This window comes from Phoca vitulina, unplaced genomic scaffold (assembly GCF_004348235.1).
Source record: "Phoca vitulina isolate PV1807 unplaced genomic scaffold, GSC_HSeal_1.0 scaffold79, whole genome shotgun sequence".
In the NCBI taxonomy this organism is placed as follows: domain Eukaryota; kingdom Metazoa; phylum Chordata; class Mammalia; order Carnivora; family Phocidae; genus Phoca; species Phoca vitulina.
The window spans coordinates 5,180,730-5,203,222 of record NW_022589782.1 but is presented as its reverse complement, the minus strand read 5'-3'; the positions used below and the strand labels follow the sequence as shown (position 1 = coordinate 5,203,222).

General features: G+C 41.3%; 1 protein-coding gene across 1 annotated transcript in view; it reads right to left on the bottom strand.

Moving 5' to 3' along the window:
- The window catches only part of LMTK2 (lemur tyrosine kinase 2), an 81,079-nt gene that overhangs the window by 37,527 nt on the left and 21,059 nt on the right, over positions 1 to 22,493 (bottom strand). The window contains exons 2-6 of the mRNA XM_032394010.1: positions 21,173 to 21,294; positions 17,563 to 17,707; positions 9,782 to 9,855; positions 5,234 to 5,352; positions 4,964 to 5,051 (exon numbers count right to left, since the gene is read on the bottom strand). Coding sequence (XP_032249901.1) covers positions 4,964 to 5,051; positions 5,234 to 5,352; positions 9,782 to 9,855; positions 17,563 to 17,707; positions 21,173 to 21,294 — 548 coding nt within the window. The remainder of the gene's footprint in view (positions 1 to 4,963; positions 5,052 to 5,233; positions 5,353 to 9,781; positions 9,856 to 17,562; positions 17,708 to 21,172; positions 21,295 to 22,493) is intronic.

Genomic DNA, 22,493 nt, shown 5'->3' with positions numbered 1-22,493 from the left:
GACAGCTGGACTTCAGAGCTGGTGACCCCGCCGAGGCCGCAGCGCTTGCTGCTGCTGAGTCTGCTCCCTCCGAAGCTTCCCAGGCCCAGAGGTGACGAGCACAGAACTGTCCAACGGCACAAACGTGAGCCCTTGCTGCTGCGCAAGGTGGAGAGTTCCCTGGGTCAACAGGCTCTGCTTGGGTGGGAGACTGGGCACTCCAAGCACTGACTGCCAGATTCCCCAAGGGCACAGGGGCATCCTGCTGGTATAGGTAACACGAGGGACAGCGCCTTCACTAACAGTAGGTAATCACTGACTTGTGTGTGCGCGGTAAACAGAGCATTACCATCTTAGCCATTTGTAAGTGTCCAGTTCAGGGGCGTTAAGCACCTTCACACTGTTGTGCAGCCGTCCCCACCATCTGTCTCCAGACTCTTTTCATCTTCCCAAATGGAGACTCTGTCCCCGTTACATACCCAACTCCCCATCCCTCCCTACCCAGTCCCTGGCACTCATGATCCCACTCGCTGTCTCTGTGAGTCTACTTTAGGTTCCTCACGTAGGTGGAATCATGCAGTATTTGTCTTTTTGCGGTTTGGCTTATCTCACTGAGCATAATGCCCTCAAAGTTAATCCATGTTGAAGCAGGTGCCAGAATGTCCTTCCTGTTCAAGGCTCAGTAATACTCCATTGTATGGACAGACTCTATTTTATTTATTTATTCATCCACTGATGGGACACTTGATTGCTTCTACCTCTAGGCTATTGTGAATTATGCTGCTATGAACACGGGTGTGTACATATCTCTTTTGAAGTGCTTTCAGTGATTTTGGATAACATGTACTTAGAAGTGAAATCGTTGGGTCAGATGGTAATTTTAATTTTTTGAGAAACAATTATTGTTTTTAAAGTTTTACTGTTGGGGCGCCTGGGTGGCTCAGTTGTTAAGCATCTGCCTTCGGCTCAGGTCATGATCCCAGGGTCCTGGGATCAAGCCCTTCATTGGGCTCCCTGCTCCGCGGGAAGCCTGCTTCTCCCTCTCAAATGCCCCCTGCTTATGTTCCCTCTCTTGCTGTGTCTCTCTCTGTCAAATAAATAAAATCTTTAAAAAAAAAAAAATAAAGTTTTACTGTTGATCAATGTACCACTGGGCAGTGCACTTAAATTACAAATAGCTATTAACTCTGCACTGCTAATGAAAGCTGCTGGTGGGGGTGAAGGCTCTTTCCACACGTCTAGCCTTCAGGAGTGGACACTCCCCATTATGACTTAGGAGGTTCACATAAAATATGTTTCAAGAAGTCGTAACTGTTAATTCTGGAGAGCTGTATGCATAATCTTCACCCCAAAAACGAAAGCCAGTACAACTTTAGCAATATTCTCTGAATACTCAGTCTAAGTACTTGGAGAATATGCATTTAAATGGGAGATCTAAAAGTACTGGGGAAAAATTTTTATGAAAAGAATGTTAACAGGGGCGCCTGGGTGGCTCAGGTGGCTAAGTGTCTAGCCTTCAGCTCAGGTCATGATCTCAGGGTTCTGGAATCAAGGTCCGCATCAGGCTCCCTGCTCAGTGGGGAGTCTGCTTGTCCCTCTCCCTCTGCTCCTCCCCCCTGCTCTATATAAAAACAATGTATAGTAACAAAGATAAAAAGAATACTCAAGAATCTTATTAATTATGGGTTATCTATGATCATTGTAAAGGCGTTGTGTATTTTGTAATGTTTTAAGAGTTTCTTCATAAAGTGGGTTAAACTCCTACTCCCAAAAAGAATAGGTAACTTTGTGAAAAAATAAATTAAAATAGCACTAAAACTAACCCATCGCCTGAACCATTCAGAAGAAAACATCAAGCTGAGCATCCAGAGGCCTTTCCCATTCCAGGAACAACAACAACAACGTCTAATAAAACTTCCAGGAACGGACACGGAAGGTGAAGAATAGGAAATACCAGTATGTATGAGACAGTTTAATAAACCACCTTGATTAACCCAGAAATGTGATATTTCAAGTAGATACGCTTCCTGCCGCATTTCTGTTATGTTCACTCATGAAGACTGTGGTGACTCTTACTTATAAAAAATATCAAGAGCTTAAGGACCCAGAAAAGCCACCATAAAGTGTCTCAGAAAACGAGAACTGACAGCAGACTTGTCTCATCACAAAAAGATGCATCTTTACATTTTTTTCTCAAGTGCTGGCAGCATAGGAATCACCCACCACACTGGTCACCCTGAGACCATTAAAATAAGCAGTCCTCATATTGTAATAACCGAGGATCATAAATATTATGTAACTGATAATACTGAGATAATCCAAAATATACATGCAATAAAATGATCAGAAACATCACTGAGAATTCCTTCCTCTTAGTTCTCACGCCTCCATTCAATAATTTACCAGGCTAAATTAACAATTATCACATGTGTACTCCCTCTACGGAGGAGCTCTAGAGGACAACGACCTCACTTTCTCTCTGCTTCCACGGAGTGCAGCCTGCTGTCTTTCCACAGCAGCTGCTCAACAAATAAGCACCCTCGATGATGGGAGAAAATGCGGAGATGGCCAGGAAAAGTAGGTTTAATTCCAGTTTTCCTTACATTGAGACAGAGCTCTCTGAGGTCCCAGCTTCCTTGGAGGAGGGTTAAAATATTAATTTCAGACTTAGTCAAATTACATATGCATGTTATAACTTCCAGTGTAGTCACACAAAAAACTAAGAACGGTATCAAAAATCCAAACTAGTAGGGGCGCCTGGGTGGTTCAGTCGGTTAAACGTCTGCCTTTGGTTCAGGTCATGATCTCAGGGTCCTGGGATCGAGCCCCACATCAGGCTCCCTGCTCAGCGGGGAGCCTGCTTCTCCCTCTCCCACTCCCCCTGCTTGTGCTCTCTCTTCCTCTCTCTCTTGCACTCTCTTTCTCAAATAAATAAATAAAATCTTTTAAAAAAATCAAGACTCCAAAAGAAGGCTAGCAAAAAAGCAAAACAGGTAGGTAGGAAAAATAATACAGAATAGGTACATAAAATTCCAAGTATCTCATAGATACAATATACATAAATGGAATACATGTTCCATGTTAAGTGATCAAGACTGACAAATAAAATTTTAACAATAAACTATTTACAGGTGATATAAACCAGAGAAAAGGACTGAGAGAGATAACCAGGCAAATTCTAACCAAAAGAAAGCTGGGATAACTATACTCATATCAGTAAAAACAGACTTAATCCTTGTAACGCTTAAAAAGAGCCCCTTCATAATTACGAGAGCTTAAAATTACAAGATGTTATATATCAATTCTAAATGTGTATCCCTGACTCAACACTCAAAGGAAATACAACTAGAATTATAAGGAAAATCCATAATCAGAGCAGATTATAATATGCCTCTCAAAAATGGATAGAAAACACTCAGACTCCTCCATCAATGCCCTCCCAAATCAGAAGCATAGAGGAGATTTAAACAACCTCATAAATTTGACCCAAAAGGAGCCATACAGGTACATTTGTATAGAATACCAGAATATATATCCCCCCACCCCCCACAGCACCTACAGATACTAAAAAATACGTTGATCCTAGGGTGAAGATGAATCTAGCCTGGGAGAGAGCTGCAGCTGCCCCAGAGCTAATGCATAAGATGAGTGAGAACCACTTTGCTCTCATCAGTCACTGAGATTTGGGGGTTACTCTGATAATCCAATGAAAGCTAATATAGCAAGGTTATTAATTTTTCTTTGGAATTAACTACCTCTGCCAATGAGCATAATATTCGAATCACATTTAGGAATTAAAACAAAAATCCACAATGGTTACTGCTCTCTTTCCATTTTACCAGCTGAAAATATTGTCTGAACTAACTGGGGACTTATCCTGATGTACTCCCACTTTTCTGTGGATAGTCTTAATGTTTTAATATTCTGAAAACTGAGACAATGCAAGGGAATTAAAACCTAGCTTTTAAAAACAAATGACTGGGGTGGGGGGATGGGTTAGCCTGGTGATGGGTATTAAAGAGGGCACATACTGAATGGAGCAGTGGGTGTTATAAGCAAACAATGAATCATGGAACACTATAGCAAAAACTATTAATGTAATGTATGGTGATTAACATAACAAAATAAAAAAAATAAAAACATGATTACAGGAAATTTACACATAAAAGTTATTATTCATAAAAACTGCATAAAAAGTTTTTCCAACTATAAATCTCAGTAAATAATACTATCATGCAAGAAATTAGGCTATTAATTGTAGGTTAAAAAAATCATCTCATTATTTAAAAATATAAATGGCACATACATTCATTATTTTAAAAAACTGATAGGTCGGGGAGCCTGGGTGGCTCAGTCGGTTAAGCATCTGCCTTTGGCTCAGGTCATGATCTTGGGGTCCTAGGATTGAGCCCCAAGTTGGGCTCCCTGTGCAGCGGGGAGGCTGCTTCTCCCTCTCCCTCTGCCCTACCACCAACCCCAGCTCTGCTTGCTCGCTCACTCTCATACTCCCTCTCAAATAAATAAAATCTTTTAAAAAAATAAAAATAAATAAAAACCTGACAGGTCATGGGTACTCTTATAAGATCACCTTAATGGGGAAAAGTGTTTTGAACTGCCTAGCTGAAGTCAAGACCTCAAGCTCAGGAAGGGCGATCCTAAATCCACACTCTGGCTCTGCCACATACTTGATAAACAACATTTTCTTCATCTCCATGAACCTTATTTTAATCATATATATATAAAGTGTGGACAAATATGATTAAATGTAATGCATGCAATCAGCTTAATATAGAGATGGAATATAAAACAATACTTAAGTGTCGGTTAATAGCATTGTTTCAAAGGTAATGACTTAGTACGTCATAAAATTTTAAAAATGGGGGACAGAAGTGAAAGCAGTCCCTCATCCAGCATTTCTACGTGTCAAAAACACTTGGATGTAATCTTTTAAATGCTCGACCTTGAATTTCCACTAAAAACTTACCAAGTCACAGAACTCAAACACCAGAAGATAGGGAATTGCTTCTACACATTGTCCAACACACTGAAGAATATTTGGATGCTGAAGAATACTAAAAAATAAAAGTCATAGTGTTGTTCATCAAGGAGCACGCTAATAGAACTGTTCAAACAGTAAATCAAATTTTAACACTCATAATGATTGAAATACGATAAATAGCAAAGTCATTTTAAACACCTGATTTTCATTAGACTACAGACTATGTTTACAGAACACATATTAAGGTTTACTTACTAGTAAGGTTCTCCATTTTTCAAAAAAGTATCTTGTTCCTTTGGGCTTGCACTTGCTTTTAACTCCTTCACTACTACTCTTGCTACACTAGTGCCCGTGTAAATCTCTCCAAGGAGGACCTAAAACCAAAGAACAGTTTTTTACTTCACTTCCATCAAAATGGTAAAGAAGTATGTCTCATTATCAGGAAGCAGAGTATGGGAAAATAAATTAAGCAACAATCAGGCCTTCTACTATGAAAATACCACCTCAGAAAAAGCTTGAAAAATGAAACCATTTTCCTTCAGTATTAAACTGTTCACTGGATACTGAAGCTTTCATATATGTATCTGTATTTCTTTTTTATTTATTATAAAATTGTACCATACTTTCCCGGATATTACCAGTGACATCACAGAAGAGTAATCTGTAAGTTCAGTTCAAACATAACTCAAATGTTTCTCAAAACACTTCAATTGGGTTTTGTTATTTTGTCTCCTTCACATATGAGAAAGTAAACTGACACCCAGGCAATGTACAAATACACTATCGTTGCATCGTAACTTTTAAAATCTATGGCATTCCAATTATTCTAGACCTTTATCTTGTACTAAAACCTCAGTCAAAACACAAGGAAAAAATATGCCACTGAAATGAACAGAATACAAAATGAATGAAAATAATGGGGTGCCTGGATGGCTCAGCTAGTTGGACAACTGACTCTTGATTTCGGCCCAGGTCACGACCTCAGAGTGGTGGGGTCCAGCCCTGCGTAGGGCTCTGCACTCAGCACGGAGTCTGCTTGGGATTCCCTCCCTCTCCCTCTGCGCCTCCCCCGGCTCGTGCTCTCTCTCGCTCTCTCTCTCTCTCTCGAATAGATGAATCTTTTAAAAAAATGAATGAAAATAAGAGCACACTACAAGTGAAACACCAAATATAAATACTGGACAATACAAAGGCATTCCAAAACATAGTATTTAAGACGAAAATAATGAAGTAAAATTTTTTATTTAAATCAAGAATGATCTAAACTAAAAGCCTTCTTTTTAAAATAGTTTTTTATTTATTTAATTTTTATTTATTTATTTATTTATTTTAGATTTTATTTATTTGACAGAGAGACACAGTGAGAGAGGGAACACAAGCAGGGGGAGTGGGAGAGGGAGAAGCAGGCTTCCCACTGACCAGGGAGCCCGATGTGGGACTCGATCCCAGGACCCTGGGATCATGACCTGAGCCGAAGGCAGACGCTTAACGACTGAGCCACCCAGGCGCCCCCCTAAAATAGAGTTTAATATTTTTATCAAGTAGATTAATTTTAATGCCCTGGAAATAAAGAGTAAGACCTTGAACAGAATATAATGTGTTTATTAAGAACGTAAAGGCAGAACAATAAACAGAACAAGGAATTCTGATAATTAACCAAGTCATATACTCTGGTTTCAAATAACCAGCCGGTACATCTATCATAAGCCTAACACTCATAAAATAGCAATTCCAAAAAAGGTTAAAATAATCTTGCTATCTCTCTCTCTCTCTGCCATCATTCTTGATCTTCAATGTCTGCAAGGATAATTCATCATTCAACACCTTGACCTCTCAGGTTTTTACCTGACTTCCAATAATCTTTTCTCTGCCTCCATCTTGGCAAAATCTCCTGTGGGTCCAGACCTAGTTAATAACTGGATTATGTCCCAAACTTCAAATTTTGATTTCTCCTTCTCTACCTGTCCTTTAATTTCCAGCTCACTCACTTAAAGAGTCTAATCCATCCAATTTGCCCTCCAGATCCATTCATGATACCACGGTTCCACCATCCCGCCCCTACTGCAAGGCCCCTCTCCCCTCCCTGGAAGCTAAGACCCCACCATCCTGTGCTATCACCACCCCCCTTACCCCCTCACAGTGCCCTGTGGGCTTAGCCAAACCCCAGCACTGCTTAAATTCAATTACCTGCCTATGGTAACACCAAAAGTAGACAAAACACACAACCACGATGACTGGTCTCATTTCAAATTTGAGGGTCCTCAGCATTCCCATCCTTCCACTGCGTTTCCTAGTTGACAGGGTTCCCAGAGGACTCTCTCATACCTTCTTCTCCTAGTCAAACTCCCAATGCATCTTTTTACTCCTCCCTTTCAACTGGCCTCCTATTCACGACTAAAATAACGAGAAGTGAACTTCCTCATTTTAACACCAAATCCACCTGCACCTGTATCCACACACAGTTTTTATTCCCTTTTCAAGAGAACTCCTATGGTAAGCCCCCTTTCCTCTCTCCTGTATTATCAGTTTCTCCACTCTAATATAAAAGAAGCTAAAATAGCTGCACATCCTATAAAAAGCAAAGCAAAGCAAAGCAAAACAAAACAAAACAAAAAACCACCTTCCCTTGGCCCTTGGATGGTCCCAAACAGCTCGTACTCCATTTCTCTGCTCCCTTTCACAGTAAGACTCCTCAACAGGGTTGTCTAAATGTGCTGTCTCCACTTTCTCCCTTGTGCCCACTGCATGTGAGCACTTGACCCCTCTACAACCTCTTTTTCTTTTTTTTTTAAGATTTTATTTATTTGACAGAGAGAGACACAGCGAGAGAGGGAACACAAGCAGGGGGAGTGGGAGAGGGAGAAGCAGGCTTCCCGCAGAGCAGGGAGCCCGATGCGGGGCTCGATCCCAGGATCCTGGGATCATGACCTAAGCCAAAGGCAGAGGCTTAATGACTGAGCCACCCAGGCGCCCCCCTCTACGACCTCTTATGACAATCCCATGGCCCTTATGTGCTGGGCCCTACCTCTCCCAGTCCTCATCTTGTTTGCCAGCAGCATTTACTACTATTCATCTTCTTGGCACTCCTTCTTCACTGACTCTCAGAACACCCCACTCTTCTGCACCCGTTCCTACTCACCGGCTGATCACCTCAGCTTCTGTCACTGACCTGCACTGACCTCTCCTCATTGCAGACCCTTAGGACTCGGTCCTTGTGCCTCCCCCTCTTCTTGACGTTCACAATCTTGATGATTCCGTCTAGGCTCATACCTCTGAATACCAGCTACAGACAGAGCTCTCCCAAATGTGTATCTCTGGCCTGGAACCTCTCCCCTGAGCTCTAGATATATATTTCCAACTGCCTACTCGGTATCTCCATCTGGATGCCTAAGAGCCATCCCATCTAACCTAACCAGAAGCAAACTCCTGACTTCCTCCTCCATGCCTGCTTCTCCTTAATCTTTCCCATTTCACTTGCCAGCAGTTCTATTCTTCCCACCAATCAGGCCATGAGCAGCCATCCTTGACCCCCTCCTCCAGACTCCATTTCTGATCGATCCCTGGTCCTGCATGCTCTTATTTGAAAATCCACGTTGGCTCGCACTTCTCACCACTCCATGCTATCATCCAGGTCCAAGCCTGCCTGCATCTCTCCCTGTGTGACTACAGCAGCCTTCTGACCAATTTTCCCGTTTTCCCCTTGGTCTTCCACAACGTTAACTGCCCAAGTGATCCTTTTACCAGTAAGCCAGATTACAGCACTCCTCTCTCAGATGCTGGAGTACTTTCCCAGCTCACTCTGAGTAAAAGTCTCTAAATGCATATACTCTATCTCTTATCACCTGGCTCCCCCACACATCTCTGAGCCCATCTCCCACTCCTGATTGTTTGCTGTCTGATCACCTGCCACCACACCCCGCCAACACCCCGCCACAGCTAGAGGTTTCAGCTTCGTCAGGGCAAGGGTTCTCTTTTGTTTGTTGCCACATTCCTAGCACTCCACACAGGCCGGGACTTCACCTACCTTCCTCCACACTGGACCCTCAGCACCAAAAACAATGTGTGATACACAACAGGTTTTGCTAAATGGCTTAGAAGATTTGGTCACTAATAAAGGTTGGATGACGTCAAAGACAGAGCACTGACAAACAACTCTGAATGGAAAGACAAGATGCATAAGATGGCTGATCACCGAGCAAATACCTCTTCTTGCCTTGACCACCCTGCTTATGATGCAATCGCCACTCAGGAACCTTTTACACAGAACAACTGCTAGTTACACCATGGAAATAGCTATGATAATAAGATTATTCCTTCTGAACACCCCTTGGTAAAAAGATCAACAAACCACTGTTTCTATTTGCCCCTTGACAGGCTATGAGAAATAGAGAACAGTTCTTTGCCATGGTTTCCATTATAATAATACTATGTATCTACAGTTCTAAAGTGGTTTAAGTATTGTGAGGAAGAGGGGGGAGAAAGAGAGAAGAATTAAAAAACAAATAACTTACCTTGAGGAGGATAAAAAGCTTCTAAAATTCCAGTCTCTCTTCCCTTCTTACTGTTCTATGCCAATAATTAGAAAAGTATCTGATATATAAATAAAAGACCTTCCTGGAAAAATACATACACCTAAAAACACTGAAGCTCACTATCCAGTGTGATTTCAGGGTGTAAAGAGTAGACTCAACTGGTTCCACAGCAACTGAAGAGAATGTGGAATGTCCTACAACTCTTAATTAGCTTTAATTTCTAAACATTATAACTAAGAGGGGAAAAAAAAAGTAGATGTGAACATTTTACCTTTCCAAACCAGCCATTTCCAATTTCCTGTATGTAGTTTAGACTGTGGCGGGCAACTTGAGACTTCAAACCTTCTGTAGGAAAAAGAACATAAAAAATAAATATGGGCACTTAACTGAAATAAAATATTAAATATATAATCTAAAGAATAAACACAAACATAAATTTAAAGCTTGTGCTAATAAAGGTAGAAATCAACTCATATATATACACCATCACTTTCAAACTCATATTGCCAAAATGGTTTCAAGTTTTAAAACTGAAAATATTTTTTTGAATGGGTTTCCTACCTGATTCTTTAATACTTTGCACTGTGTTTTCTCATCTAAACCCTCTCCTATAACCACTAATCACCATTTCAATGGCTTTTACTTGTCCTTAGTTTCATGGTGCAGGTGAAAAGCTTGTCAAAATCTGTCGGTGTCAACCTTATCAGAACTCTGGAAGACAAAGATTTCCAGCAACCCAATCAAACCAGGAGAAAGGCCACTGAAACAGGGTAGAATTTCTTTGTGTCTTTGAATTTATCATAGTCCCAGCCCCCTAGCCCCTGGTGCAGCAGCGATCTTCATGATGACACATGTCCCGGTGTGGGTCCTGGTTCCAGACAGAGTGCAGCAGACCTCATTATTCCCAAAGAACTGTGTTTCCTTTTACTGGAAGTTTCCCTGAGGGACTACCACAAGTGGCTTCCCTTGGTTTCACCAAACTCAGAACTCTATCAGGACAGAGTGCTCCTCAAAAACATGTTCCTCAAGGACAGTGAAAGCCAAATGAATGAGACACTTCCACTGGGGCAAAATAGAACAGTAGAGGCAAAGAGTAGACATGCTGAAAGCTTTAGCAGAAAAGCGGGGGAGTGAGACGTGGGAGGTGAACAGGGGCTCTGAAAAGCTATTGCAATATATGGAGGAACCTTGAGAGCCACCTGCATGCTCAGAGAAGGACACACACACACAGAAGACTTGAGAAGAACACAACTTTCACACCTGTAGCTAGGCTTCATGCCCAGCACAAGCAGGAGGTGAGGACTAAGGCAGAGCTGTAAGTAGCCTGGGTGAAGAGCGTCCCAACACAGAGCTAATCTGCAAAGACCCACAGAATACTTTTTTTGTTTGTTTTTGTTTTCTTTCTTCTTCTAAGTACATCATATTATTCAAAATGTCCAATTTTCAACAAAAAAGTACAAAACATGCAAAGAAACAAGAAAGCATGGTCCACTCATAGGTACAAAGGAAATGTAAAAGAAAGTGTCCCTGAGAAAACATAGACAGTGGCCTTACCAGACAAGACTTTAAATCAACTGTCTTAAACACGCTCAAAGAGCAAAAGGAAATCATGGACAAAGAATTGAAGGACACCAGGAGAATGATGTACCGATAAGTGGAGAAGATCAATAAAGAGATTCAAATTAGTAAAAGGAGCCAAATGCCAATTTGGAGCCAAAAAGTACAATAACTGAAACAAAAAAATTTACTAGAGGGTTTCAACCAAAGATGGGAGCAGACGGAAGCAGCTGTGAACTTGAGGAGAGTTCAAATACAATTATCCAGGCTGAGCAGAAGAAAAAAGAATGAAAAAAAAAAAAATCAATGAGCAAAGGCTCCAAAGGGACTTGTGGGACACCACCAAAGGGACCAACATACACATGAGAGCCCCAGAAAAAGAGGGGAAAAGAGGGCAGAAAGAATATTTGAAGATATAATGGTAAAAAATGTCCCAATTTGGAAAAAGGTATGAATCTACACATCCAACACGTTCAACAAATTCCAAGTAAGATAAACTCAAACGCACACTCAGACACATCATAATCAGACTGTCAAAAACCAAAGATGGAGAATCTTGAAAGCATCAAAAGGGAGCCACTCCTGCATATAAGGGATCTTTGATAAGATTAACAACTGATTTCTCACCAGAAACCATGGAGGCCAAAAGGCAGTGGGATGGCACAAGTGACATGCTGAAGGAAAAGAACCATCAACCAAGAGTTCTATACCCGACAAAACTGTCTTCCAAAAAATGAAGGAGAAAGTAAGACATCTCCAGATAAACACAGGTTTAGGGAGATTGCTGCCACTATACTACTGCCCTACAAGAACTGTTAAAGGGAGTCCTGCAGGCTAAAGTAAAAGGACACTAAACAGTAACTGGAGGCCATATGAACAAATAAAGATCACTGGTAAAACTACATAGGTAAATATAAAAGCCAGCATCATTGTATTTTTGGTGTGTAGCTCCTCTTTTAATTTCCTACACAATTTAAAAGACAAACACATGAAAAATTATAAATCTATGTTAAGGGGCACATAAGATATGAAGATGTAATTTGTGATTACATGAAAGGACTCAACTGAATTGCAGAGTATTTATATGGTACTGAAGCTAAAAGTTGGTATCGACTGAAACACAACTGTTTTAAATTGAAGATAATTATGATCCCCAAGAAAATATCTAAAAAAATATAAACAAAAGGGAATCAAAATGGTACACACACAAATCTTAATGGCCTATTTTGCAGAAATGGAAAAACTGATCCTAAAATTCATATGGGGGGGCGGCGCCTAGGTGGCTCAGTCAGTTGGGCGTCTGCCTTCAGCTCAGGTCATGGTCCTGGGGTCCTGGGATTAAGCCCCACGCCACGGGATCCCTGCTCAGCGGGAAGTCTGCTTCTCCCTCTCCCTTGCTTGTTGCTCCCCTGCTTATGCTCTCTAATAACTAAAATCTTAAAAATAAATAAATAAATAAAATAAAAATAATAGAATTTCAAGGGACTCTGAATAGCCAAAACATTCTTGAAAAACAAAGTTGGAAGATTCATAAACTTCTGAATTCCAAAACTCTCTACAAAGCTATAATAGTCAAAACACTGTGATACTGGCAATAAGGCTAGATATAGATCATTGGGATTGAGAGTCCCGAAATAAACACAAACAAATATGGTCAACTGATTTTCAACAAGGTGCCAAGACAATTCAATAGGGGAAGAACAGTCTCTTCACAAATTGTTGCTGGGGCAACCAGCTATCCACCTGTAAAACAATGAACCTGGAACCTTACTTCACACCATATACAAATACCAATGGGTCAAAGACCCAAATTTCAAAACTAAAACTGTAAAAATCATAGAAGACAACATTGGGGCAAATCTTCATGACCTTGAGTTTGACAAAAGTTTCTTAAGTATGACACTAAAAGCACAAGCAACAAAAGAAAAAAATAAATTGGACTTCATCAAAATCTAAATTTTTGTGTATCAAAGGACACTACCAAAAGAGTGAAAAGACAAACTACAGAATAGGAGAAAAACTTGCAAATCACATCATTATTGTGAAACTATTAAATAGTTAAGACAATGGGGTACTGGAACAAGGAATTGACAAATTACTGAAATAGAATAGAAGGCCTACAACAGACACATACACAAATGGTGTTTTTTGTTTTTTGTTTTTTTACTTGAGAGAGAGGGGCAGAGTGAGAAGCAGACTCCCCGCTGAGCAGGGAGCCCGACGTGGGGCTCAATCCTGGCACTCTGGGATCATGACCTGAGCCAAAGGCAGACGTTTAACTGACTGAGCCACCCCGGTGCCCCTACATAGGGAACTAAAAAGCGAGAGGAATAGAAGGACCAATCAGTGAAGAAAGCTGAGAAAAACACAGTAATCTACCAAAAAGATTCATGGATTCTTTAACACCATACTCAAAAATTAACTCAGGATGGGTTATGGATTTAAATTAATTTAAATGTTAAAACAAAACCTTAAAACACTGTAGGGAAAAAAGGTAGTTAAGTATCATTTTGACCACAGAATAGGAAAGGATTTCTTAAGACATAAAAAGCTCTAACTCTTAAAAAAAAATAATAATTTTAAAAATTAAAAAAAGAAAAGGGACACCTGTGTGGCTCAGATGGTTAAGCGTCTGCCTTCGGTTCAGGTCATGATCTCAGTGTCCTGGGATCGAGCCCCGGGGAGCCTGCTTCTCCCTCTCCCTCTGCCTGCCGCTCCCCCTGCTTGTGCACGCTCTCTCTCTCTCTCTCTCTGACAAATAAATAAATAAAATCTTAAAAAAAATTAAAAATTAAAAATTAAAAAAAAGAGAGATTGCATTTCTAGCTTAAGGGGCTGTTAAATTTGGCTATATTAAAATCAGGAAACATCAAATTTTTCTTTTTTCGTGTATATTTGACTAATTTTTTTTTAGTGTACATTTTGATTTCTTCTTCATTTTCTGTTTCCATATTTACTAGTTATTTTCTTAGTGGTTACCATGGAGATTACAGTTATCACCCTAAATTTATAATAATCTAATCTGAACTGATACCAACTTAGCTTCAATAGTAATAACATACACCATTTGACGCGCAAATAGCAGGAACATAAATTAGCACGACTCCTTGTGGAGGGTAAGCTGGCAACATCCCCCAAAATTATGTACTCTTTGACTGCTTCTGAAAATTTATTCTACAAATATAGCAGCCCAACATCAGTGTGCAAACCAACATAGGTACAAGCTTTATTTTTAATAGCATAAGATTAGAAATAATAGCATAAGATTAGAAACAACCCAAATATCCATCAATAGGTTAAATAAATTGTGCTAAGTCCATACAATTTAAATAGAAACTTGTAAGCAGGAATAAACAAGCTCTCTTTATGCATACGGAAAGATCTCTAAGGTACATCTGTAAGTGAAAAAAGCAAGATGCAGAATAATGTATTTACCATCCCCCATGAGTAAAAAAAGTGTGTTTTGGTGATGGCGGGGGGGTAGGGGGTGTGTGGGGGGGCACATAAATGGGAATATTTACATCAATAAAGTCCGGAAAGATGTATAAGAAACCAAGAAGAGTGGTTACGTACAGACAGACAGTGGGGGTAGGAGCCGAGGTCAGATTCAAAGATTAGAGGCTTTTCACTCTATATACCTTTCTACGTTTTGGTTTCTCAACTGTATTACTATATCATCTATTCATAAAATAAAATACATTTTAAAAAGAAAAAAAGGAAAAAACATGTAGAGTTTCTCCTAGATTTGCTCCTGAATATATGGTATACTTTTTTCACTTAATATATCACAAATACCTTTCCTCCTTTTACAGGACTACATAATACTCCATTGTATGGACTTACCATAATTTAACAAGTTACATACTGACAGACGTTTAACCTGATGCTGCAATAAATTCCTTTGTAGATATTTATTTGCATACTGATCTAAATAAACTACTGAGAGCGGAACTGCAGGATCAAGGGTAAATACATCTTACATTTGGATACATACTGTCAGACTACCCTCAGAGAAGAATGTCTCTATCAATCTACAGTCCCGTTAGCAGGGAGTGTCCAAGGGCCTGTTTCCCACACACACCCCTCAACCCATCACCACCTAGCATCCTTTCTTCTCATCTTTGTTTAGCTGTTATCATCTTACTTTATGTTTGTATTTCTTTTTTTTTTTTTTTTAAGATTTTATTTATTTATTTGACAGAGAGAGATACAGCGAGAGAGGGAACTCAAGCAGGGGGAGTGGGAGAGGGAGAAGCAGGCTTCCCGCGGAGCAGGGAGCCCAACGTGGGGCTCGATCCCAGGACCCTGAGATCATGACCTGAGCCAAAGGCAGACGCTTAACAACTGAGCTACCCAGGCGCCCCTGTATTTCTTTAATTAATAGCGGAATTCCTATTTTTTATTGGCCATTTGAATTTCTTTTCATGAATTTCTCCTTTCACATCCTTGACTTTCTTATTGAAGTCTTCTTCTTCTTCTTACACGTTCGCTTGTAATCTTAGTATATATTAATATATAACAGGGTTGGTTTTTTTTTTTTTAGACATTCTTTGTAGTTTACAAATATTTTTGGTACTTGGTCAAATTTGTTTATGGTGTCTTTTTCCATACAGAATATTTAATTTTTTGAAACCTATTTGCCAATATTTTCCTTTATGTTTCTGCATTTGGTGTCAAGTTGGGAAAGCCCTCTTCCATCCCAAGATCATAAAAATATTCTGTAACTATTCTATGCAGAGAAATTGGAAAGAATTTCTTCCTATTAAGAAGGAATTTAGAATAGAGGACTTGAGAAACACAGAAAGGTGTATGAATGTAATGAGGATGGCTGTCCAGGTCACTACCATTTCGGCCGTGCCCATGACTGTGCCCTGATCCATCCCCACTATGTCTTGGACAGAAGTCATCAGGCTCTTCTCTGTCGTGCCTTCCTGCCCACAGTGAGGGGTCAACATTGTCAGACTCGGGGGAAGCCAACCAGAATGGCTTGCCAAGGGTTTTCTTTCTGGTCTGAGAAGCTCCTTTCCTCTGGTAGTAAAGCTACAAGGATCTGAACCTGGAGTTGGCAGCAGCTATACTCCGAGCCGAGGAAAGAAGCTGGCATGCGGGATTTAAGCCAACACGCAAAGAGGAGAGAAACGAGGAGTGAACGAAAAGCACGATGGTGTCCAAGTTCTCAGCTCCAGTTGCCTCTAAGGTCTGCCTAACCCCTACTCTTCCCATCGCCTAGTTCCAGCGTCAAAAAAAGTCCCCTTTCTGTACATGCTGATCTGAGTTAGGATTCTATTACTTGAAATGAATTCATGAGTGTTAAGACTCCAAGATGGTAAAAGCCCTCTAGAGAAGTCTCTCAGGGCCTCCCTTAAGTATAAAGGAAAGTCTGTGATCAAGAAAGCAAAGAGAAGGGATGCCTGGGTGGCTCAGTCAGTTAAGCAGCTGCCTTCGGCTCGGGTCATGATCCCAGGATCCTGGGATCAAGTCCTGCATCGGGCTCCTTGCTCAGCGGGGAGCCTGCTTCTCCCTCTGCCTCCCTCTCTCCCTGCTTGTGCTGTCTCTGTCTCTCTCTGAGAAATAAATAAATAAAATCTTTAAAAATAAAAAGAAAGGAAAAAAGAAAGCGAAGAGAAGAGAAAATATTTCCATTTAGAGAGACGTATACCTAGGTTACTTAAGTGATCCCAAGGGTATATTAGATTCCCGTTAAATTTCATTATTTTGGTTGAAGGAAGGGTATTGTTATTTACTAAAATTAAAGGTAAATACTACATGTTAGTTTTTTAATGCTGCAAAACCTACAAATATTAAATATACCCAACTGTACAGATATTTTATAGGAAATACACCAGCTGTGTCACATTTTATCTTATGTTTTCTCTCGGTCATGCATGCCTACAGCAGTGCAATCAACTGCTGGGTTTATGCTGCCCTAAACCTACACCACTGTGTGCAGAACCACAAGAGACAGGAATGGCACGCAGATAGAACAGCCTTCTCTCAGATAGAACAGATAGTCTCAGCAATCCCTGATTCTCCAGCTGCTAGTCATATTCTATTTTATAACAATAAATCGATCAACATCTAATCAAACCTCTATCTCAGCATTAAAGTCAATCCAACTAACATATCCAAATATACCGCCCTCCCCAAACACAGGACATCCCGGGGAAAGACAGCAGTGTCCTACTCAGCAAGACGAGCAGTGTCGAGAACTACCCAAGTAAAGGCCAGGAGCTCTGTGTGAGAGTTCCACTTCAGTGAACAGAGGAGACCAGTTTAATCTGATACCAGACTCAGGGTCCAAAAGCAAAGGATTCAGCTTTTGCAGGCATGCACTGGACGAGACTACAATTCAGCTTCCGCAGGGAGCAGGAAGAAGAGAAATAAGCAAGCAGACAAGACAGGTAATCCAAGTATTTTATGATTAGCATCAAGGTTCCCACTCTCACCTCTGAGAAATGATTCACGAAAACATGACGCTGGGACGTAAGGCCTTACCTACAGAAGCCTGGAGCTGGGACGGAGCTGGTAGTGAGATATTTGGTACTGAAAGTGTGAAAACTTCTGCCGGGGACTGAACAGAGGGGGTATCTTCTGCTGGTGGTGTGAAATCTATCTCATCGTCAAAATTATCTTCAAATTCCTAAAATAAAAGAGGAGCAATGTTATATCGGATATAAACCAGTCTGAGAGCAAATATTAAAAACATATGCTAACATCTGAGACATGAGCATTTACTCAGTCATCTGAAACACACGGCCTTAAAGTTTTCCCCCAATTTGTACCTACTTAAGTAAAAAGCATACATTAATTGTGTTTTCCAATGCCAAATAGCAGAATCAATAAGGTTTAAAATAAACTATACATACTTTATGCAACCTTTTTTTTCAACTGATGGCTTGAAGTTAAATGCAAAATTTTCTAACATGACCATGGAACTTCACACATGGAAATACTCTTCTAGGTTGGAAATTTTAAGTTACCAGAGCTAGCTATTCTTTTTTTATTATTCAATCTCACAAATCTCTTTGCATCTTGAATCCAAACAGATCCATTTTATTTTAAAACCATATACCCATTTCTAATTGAAATAGGATTTCAATCAAGATAAGGACAGTTTAAAAAACTCGGAAAAGATATTTTCAAGGAAGTCCTGTTTCTCTGGGAAGAGTAACAATGGAAAAATTACTGAACTGGGTAGAAAAATCATCGGTGTCTGAACGAATGTCAGTCTAAAGCTGTGTACCATGTATGTACTGTTTCTTGTTTTTTGTTTTTTTTTAAAGATTTTATCCATTTATTTGCCAGAGAGAGAGCAAACGAGAGAGTGTGAAAGCATAAGCAGGGGGAGCAGCAGAGGGAGAAGCAGACCTCCTGCCGAGCAAGGAGCCCGATGTGAAACTTGATCCCAGGACCCCGGGATCATGACCTGAGCCGAAGGCAGACGCCTAACCGACTGAGCCACCCAGGCATCCCGCACATAAGTACTGTTAACATACGAAGAATGTCTGGTTTTCTGAAGATGGCGACTTTAGAACTGAGGCTGTGCCCGTAAAGCTGCAGGAGTCTTTTCAGTGACTCTGCAGCAGAAAGCCAGCCCGACTCCTGCTGTCATCATTCCAGTGAGCTGCGTCTTCCTTGGTGTCCGTGTTAATTTAACATTCATACAAACGATGATCAAGGTCATTCGTTCGCTCAGATAACTAATGAGTATTACCCACCAGGCACCATAACAGAAGCTGAGAAGAGATCAGTGAACAAGACTGTTTTCCATTCCTCTACAGAATATCCTTCTTTTCATTTTCCTTTTCTACCTCATCCCCTGGCTGCACCCCCAACCCCTACGAGGGAAAAACCAGAAGTTGTAAGGGTAGATTTCTCTGATATAAGATGTATGTTCTCACATGCATGTGGGAGAACATTATCCTCGTATATGTCACCTATGTTGTCAAACGCATTAGGACATTTATTGCTATTTGTAACAGGGGAGGGGGTAGGACAAACAAGCTACCATAACTTCAATCCATGAAGCACCTCTGAATGGAAGAGCTTTGCTCAATTCCCCTTTGGACATTCCTAAAGCTACTCTCATTAAAAAAGACTTGGGGGATCTGAGTGGCACAGTTGGTTGAGCATCCGACTCTGGGTTTTGGCTCAAGTCTGATCTTGGGGTTGTGAGATCAAGCCCTGTGTTGGGCTGCATGCCGAGCATGGAGTTTGCTTGGGTTTCTCTCTCCCTCTTCCTTTGCCCCTCCCACCCGCTCTCTCCCTCCATCTCCCTCTCTCTCTAAAATAAATAAATCTTAAAAAAAAAAAAAAAGACTTTATCCATCACTCCTACCTTAAGAACAATGCCACTCAAAACTCTGGCAGCAGCATGATATACCATTAGGCAGCCAATGACTCTAAAGATTCAGAGAAGTACAACAGCAAAATAAACTTGGGGCTAGAGAGAAGACTGGGTCACTTTTCTAGTTATGCCAGGGGCTGCCCGGATACACTCCAGCAAGTTACTTCCTCTGCCAAGCAGCAGCTTCCTGGTCTGTAACATGACTTCCAAGGGAAAGAGTCTCTAACACCGCACAGTTCTAAATCTAAAGGAATGGACGCTCGCCTTCAGTCATGGTTTACACAGCTGGAGAGGATCCTCTACGCAGTGTGGTCCTGGGGACACCTGTACCAGAAGCACCTCGGTAAGCTCAACAGAAACTGACTCCCAGAATCTACATCGCAACAAACTCGCTGGGTCAATAGTGAGACCCAGGTGGGTCAGAACAATCTAAGGCAAGAAGGCGGTATCATGACACACGAGAGCCTGGATTTCAGTTTCAGCACTGATCACTTTATCTTTGTCCCCAAAAGACAAGGTGTCTATACACAGTCCCTCAGCAAGACTGAGGGTCAAGGGACAGAGATACTGTGCCTCCATGCAGTCACAGAAGTGTCTGTAGTGATTCTAGGGCCTGGGGCCTGAAGTTGTGAGTAAAACCCTACAGTTGTTTGAAGTAGAGTCTTCTAAGGAATATGGCCTGTGCTAGTTAAGTCCTTTCCTCCAGCCTCCCTCTGCTCTCATCTTTCCATCAAGCCAAAAGGACAATACATCTCCTTACCTCTCGGAGCTGCTGTCAGATTCAAGGTAAAGAAAACACAGAAACAGGTGTGAGGTCTACCAAGAAGGTTCATGTGTCCACTAGAAAGAGGGTTGTAGCTAGAAGACAGCTTTTTCCCCCAATTTGAACCAGTGGCCCTCAGGGCCCCCAGGACAGGCCCAGGACAACGGGCAGGGCCGGACATTAAGGATCATTTTCTCTGAGTGCATTCCTTCTTTTTCTTCAAGTATTCCTCTTTAACAAGTATTCGATGAGCCCTAGTGCACACCAGCAGGCATGTGGTAAGTTCTAGAGCAGGATACCCCACTTGGTTTCCAGCAGATTCCACCCATCTGCAGCTAAAACAGCCCCTCTGTAGTACTTCCCGCCACCCCCGACCCCCACCAGACTTTACAATTGGTACCATTCTTTCTCCCCATCGGAGAACTCAAGGGTTCAGGTAAAATGAAAGATGTTCTTTCCCATACACAAAACACACTGGGGGATACCTTGGCCTTGATAATCTTAACAACCACAATGCACCAGCATACAAAAGTTGAAGGGAAAAAAAGAAAAAAAAAATCAGCCTGCTCTTCCTTACAGGCCTTAGAGCAAGTGAATTCAATCACGTTTATTCCTCACTTAGCGAAAATTAAAACAGGCAAGTGGTTACTGTCAATAATGCTCTACAGCCAGGTCAGCAAACTACAGCTGGGGGGCCAAATCCAAACCACCTATTTTTGTAAATAAAGTTTTACTGGCACACAGCCACAACCATTTGGTTTCATGTCTCATGCCCATGTTGAGGTATCACTACAATGGCAGAGTCGAAGCTGAGTGGCCGTGACAGAGACCGTCCAGCCAGGATCGCCCATTTACAATGGCAGAATATATTTACTATCTGGCCCTTACAGAAAAGTTCTGCCCACCCCTGCTCCCGAGGGACTGTGATACGCAGCCCATCTACTGATAAATGTATCAGAGGATGATTTCTAAGTGTTCCCACCATCTGTGCTCACCTTGAAGTCTATTTCCGGGTCCTTACAGCAGGATACACAGTTTGCAATTAACACTATTAATACCAGTAAACTGCACACAGACAGGATCACAAAAGATGAGACTTCTGCAGCAGGTGCCTCCCCTGGAAAGAGAAAGAACTATTAACATATAAAGAATATTAACAACACGGACATTCCAAAATCAACTTTAACATGCAAATCAAATCAACAGATTTCCCACACAAGAATTAAGAAAATAATGCCTAGATGCTCAAGAGAAAGTAGATGACCAATCCAGGATAAGAAGTCAGGGTTTTAAAAAAAAAACTTTGAACATGGAAACAATCTTCGATTTACAGAAGTGCTGCAGGGACACCCTGAGCACCCCCATACACCCTTCACCAGGCTTCCAAATCTTATGTCCCCGCAGCAAAGTGATCAAAACTAAGACCACAAAACGGTAGTAACAACACTACTAACTGAGCTTCCAACTTTACTCGGGTTTCCCCCAGTTTTCCCACATCCCTTTTCTTTTCCAGGATCCAACCCAGGCTACCAGCGCCACACTCACTCCTCTCATCCCTCTGACTCCTCCAGGCCCTGACCTTCCTCAGTCTTCCCTCAAGTGTTGTCACTTGGACACTTTTGAAGAGTGCCGGTCAGCATTTTGTAGAATGTTCCTCAGTTTGGGTTGCCTGATGTTTTCTGCCTGATGACTGGACTGAGGTTGCAGATGGGTGCGAAGAATCTAGAATACCAGAGCCAACTACTCTTCTCGTCACATCACATCAGGAGACACAGCACTGACACAACTTACTCCCAGGGACGTGAACCCCCACCTCTTGGCCCAGGTGTCAGCCCTGAGAAGTTACCACTTTTCCCCTTCATGTATTCCTTAAAAGTGGGCGACAAAGTCCAGGCACACTGGCTGTGTGCCAGTAAAACTTTATTTACAAAAATAGGTGGTTTGGATTTGGCCCCCCAGCTGTAGTTTGCTGACCTGGCTTTAGAGCATTATTGACAATAACCACTTGCCTGTTTTAATTTTCGCTAAGTGAGGAATAAAGCGTGACTGAATTCACTTGATTTAAGCTGCACTCCTTGGAAGGAGGAATACTATAGAATTTGTAGATATATGTTAAAACTGCCACAGTAATTCATATTTGGGAGACACTCTGGGGCTGTGCAAATACCCTGTGTCTGCCTAAAATCTGACACACTTATTTTCACATTTGTCTCCGCACTTTACCTGCGATAATTGCCACTATGACGTTCTAATGGTGATCTTCTATCCCCTCATTCCTTCTACACTTATTACCTGGAATTCTTCCATAAGGAAGAT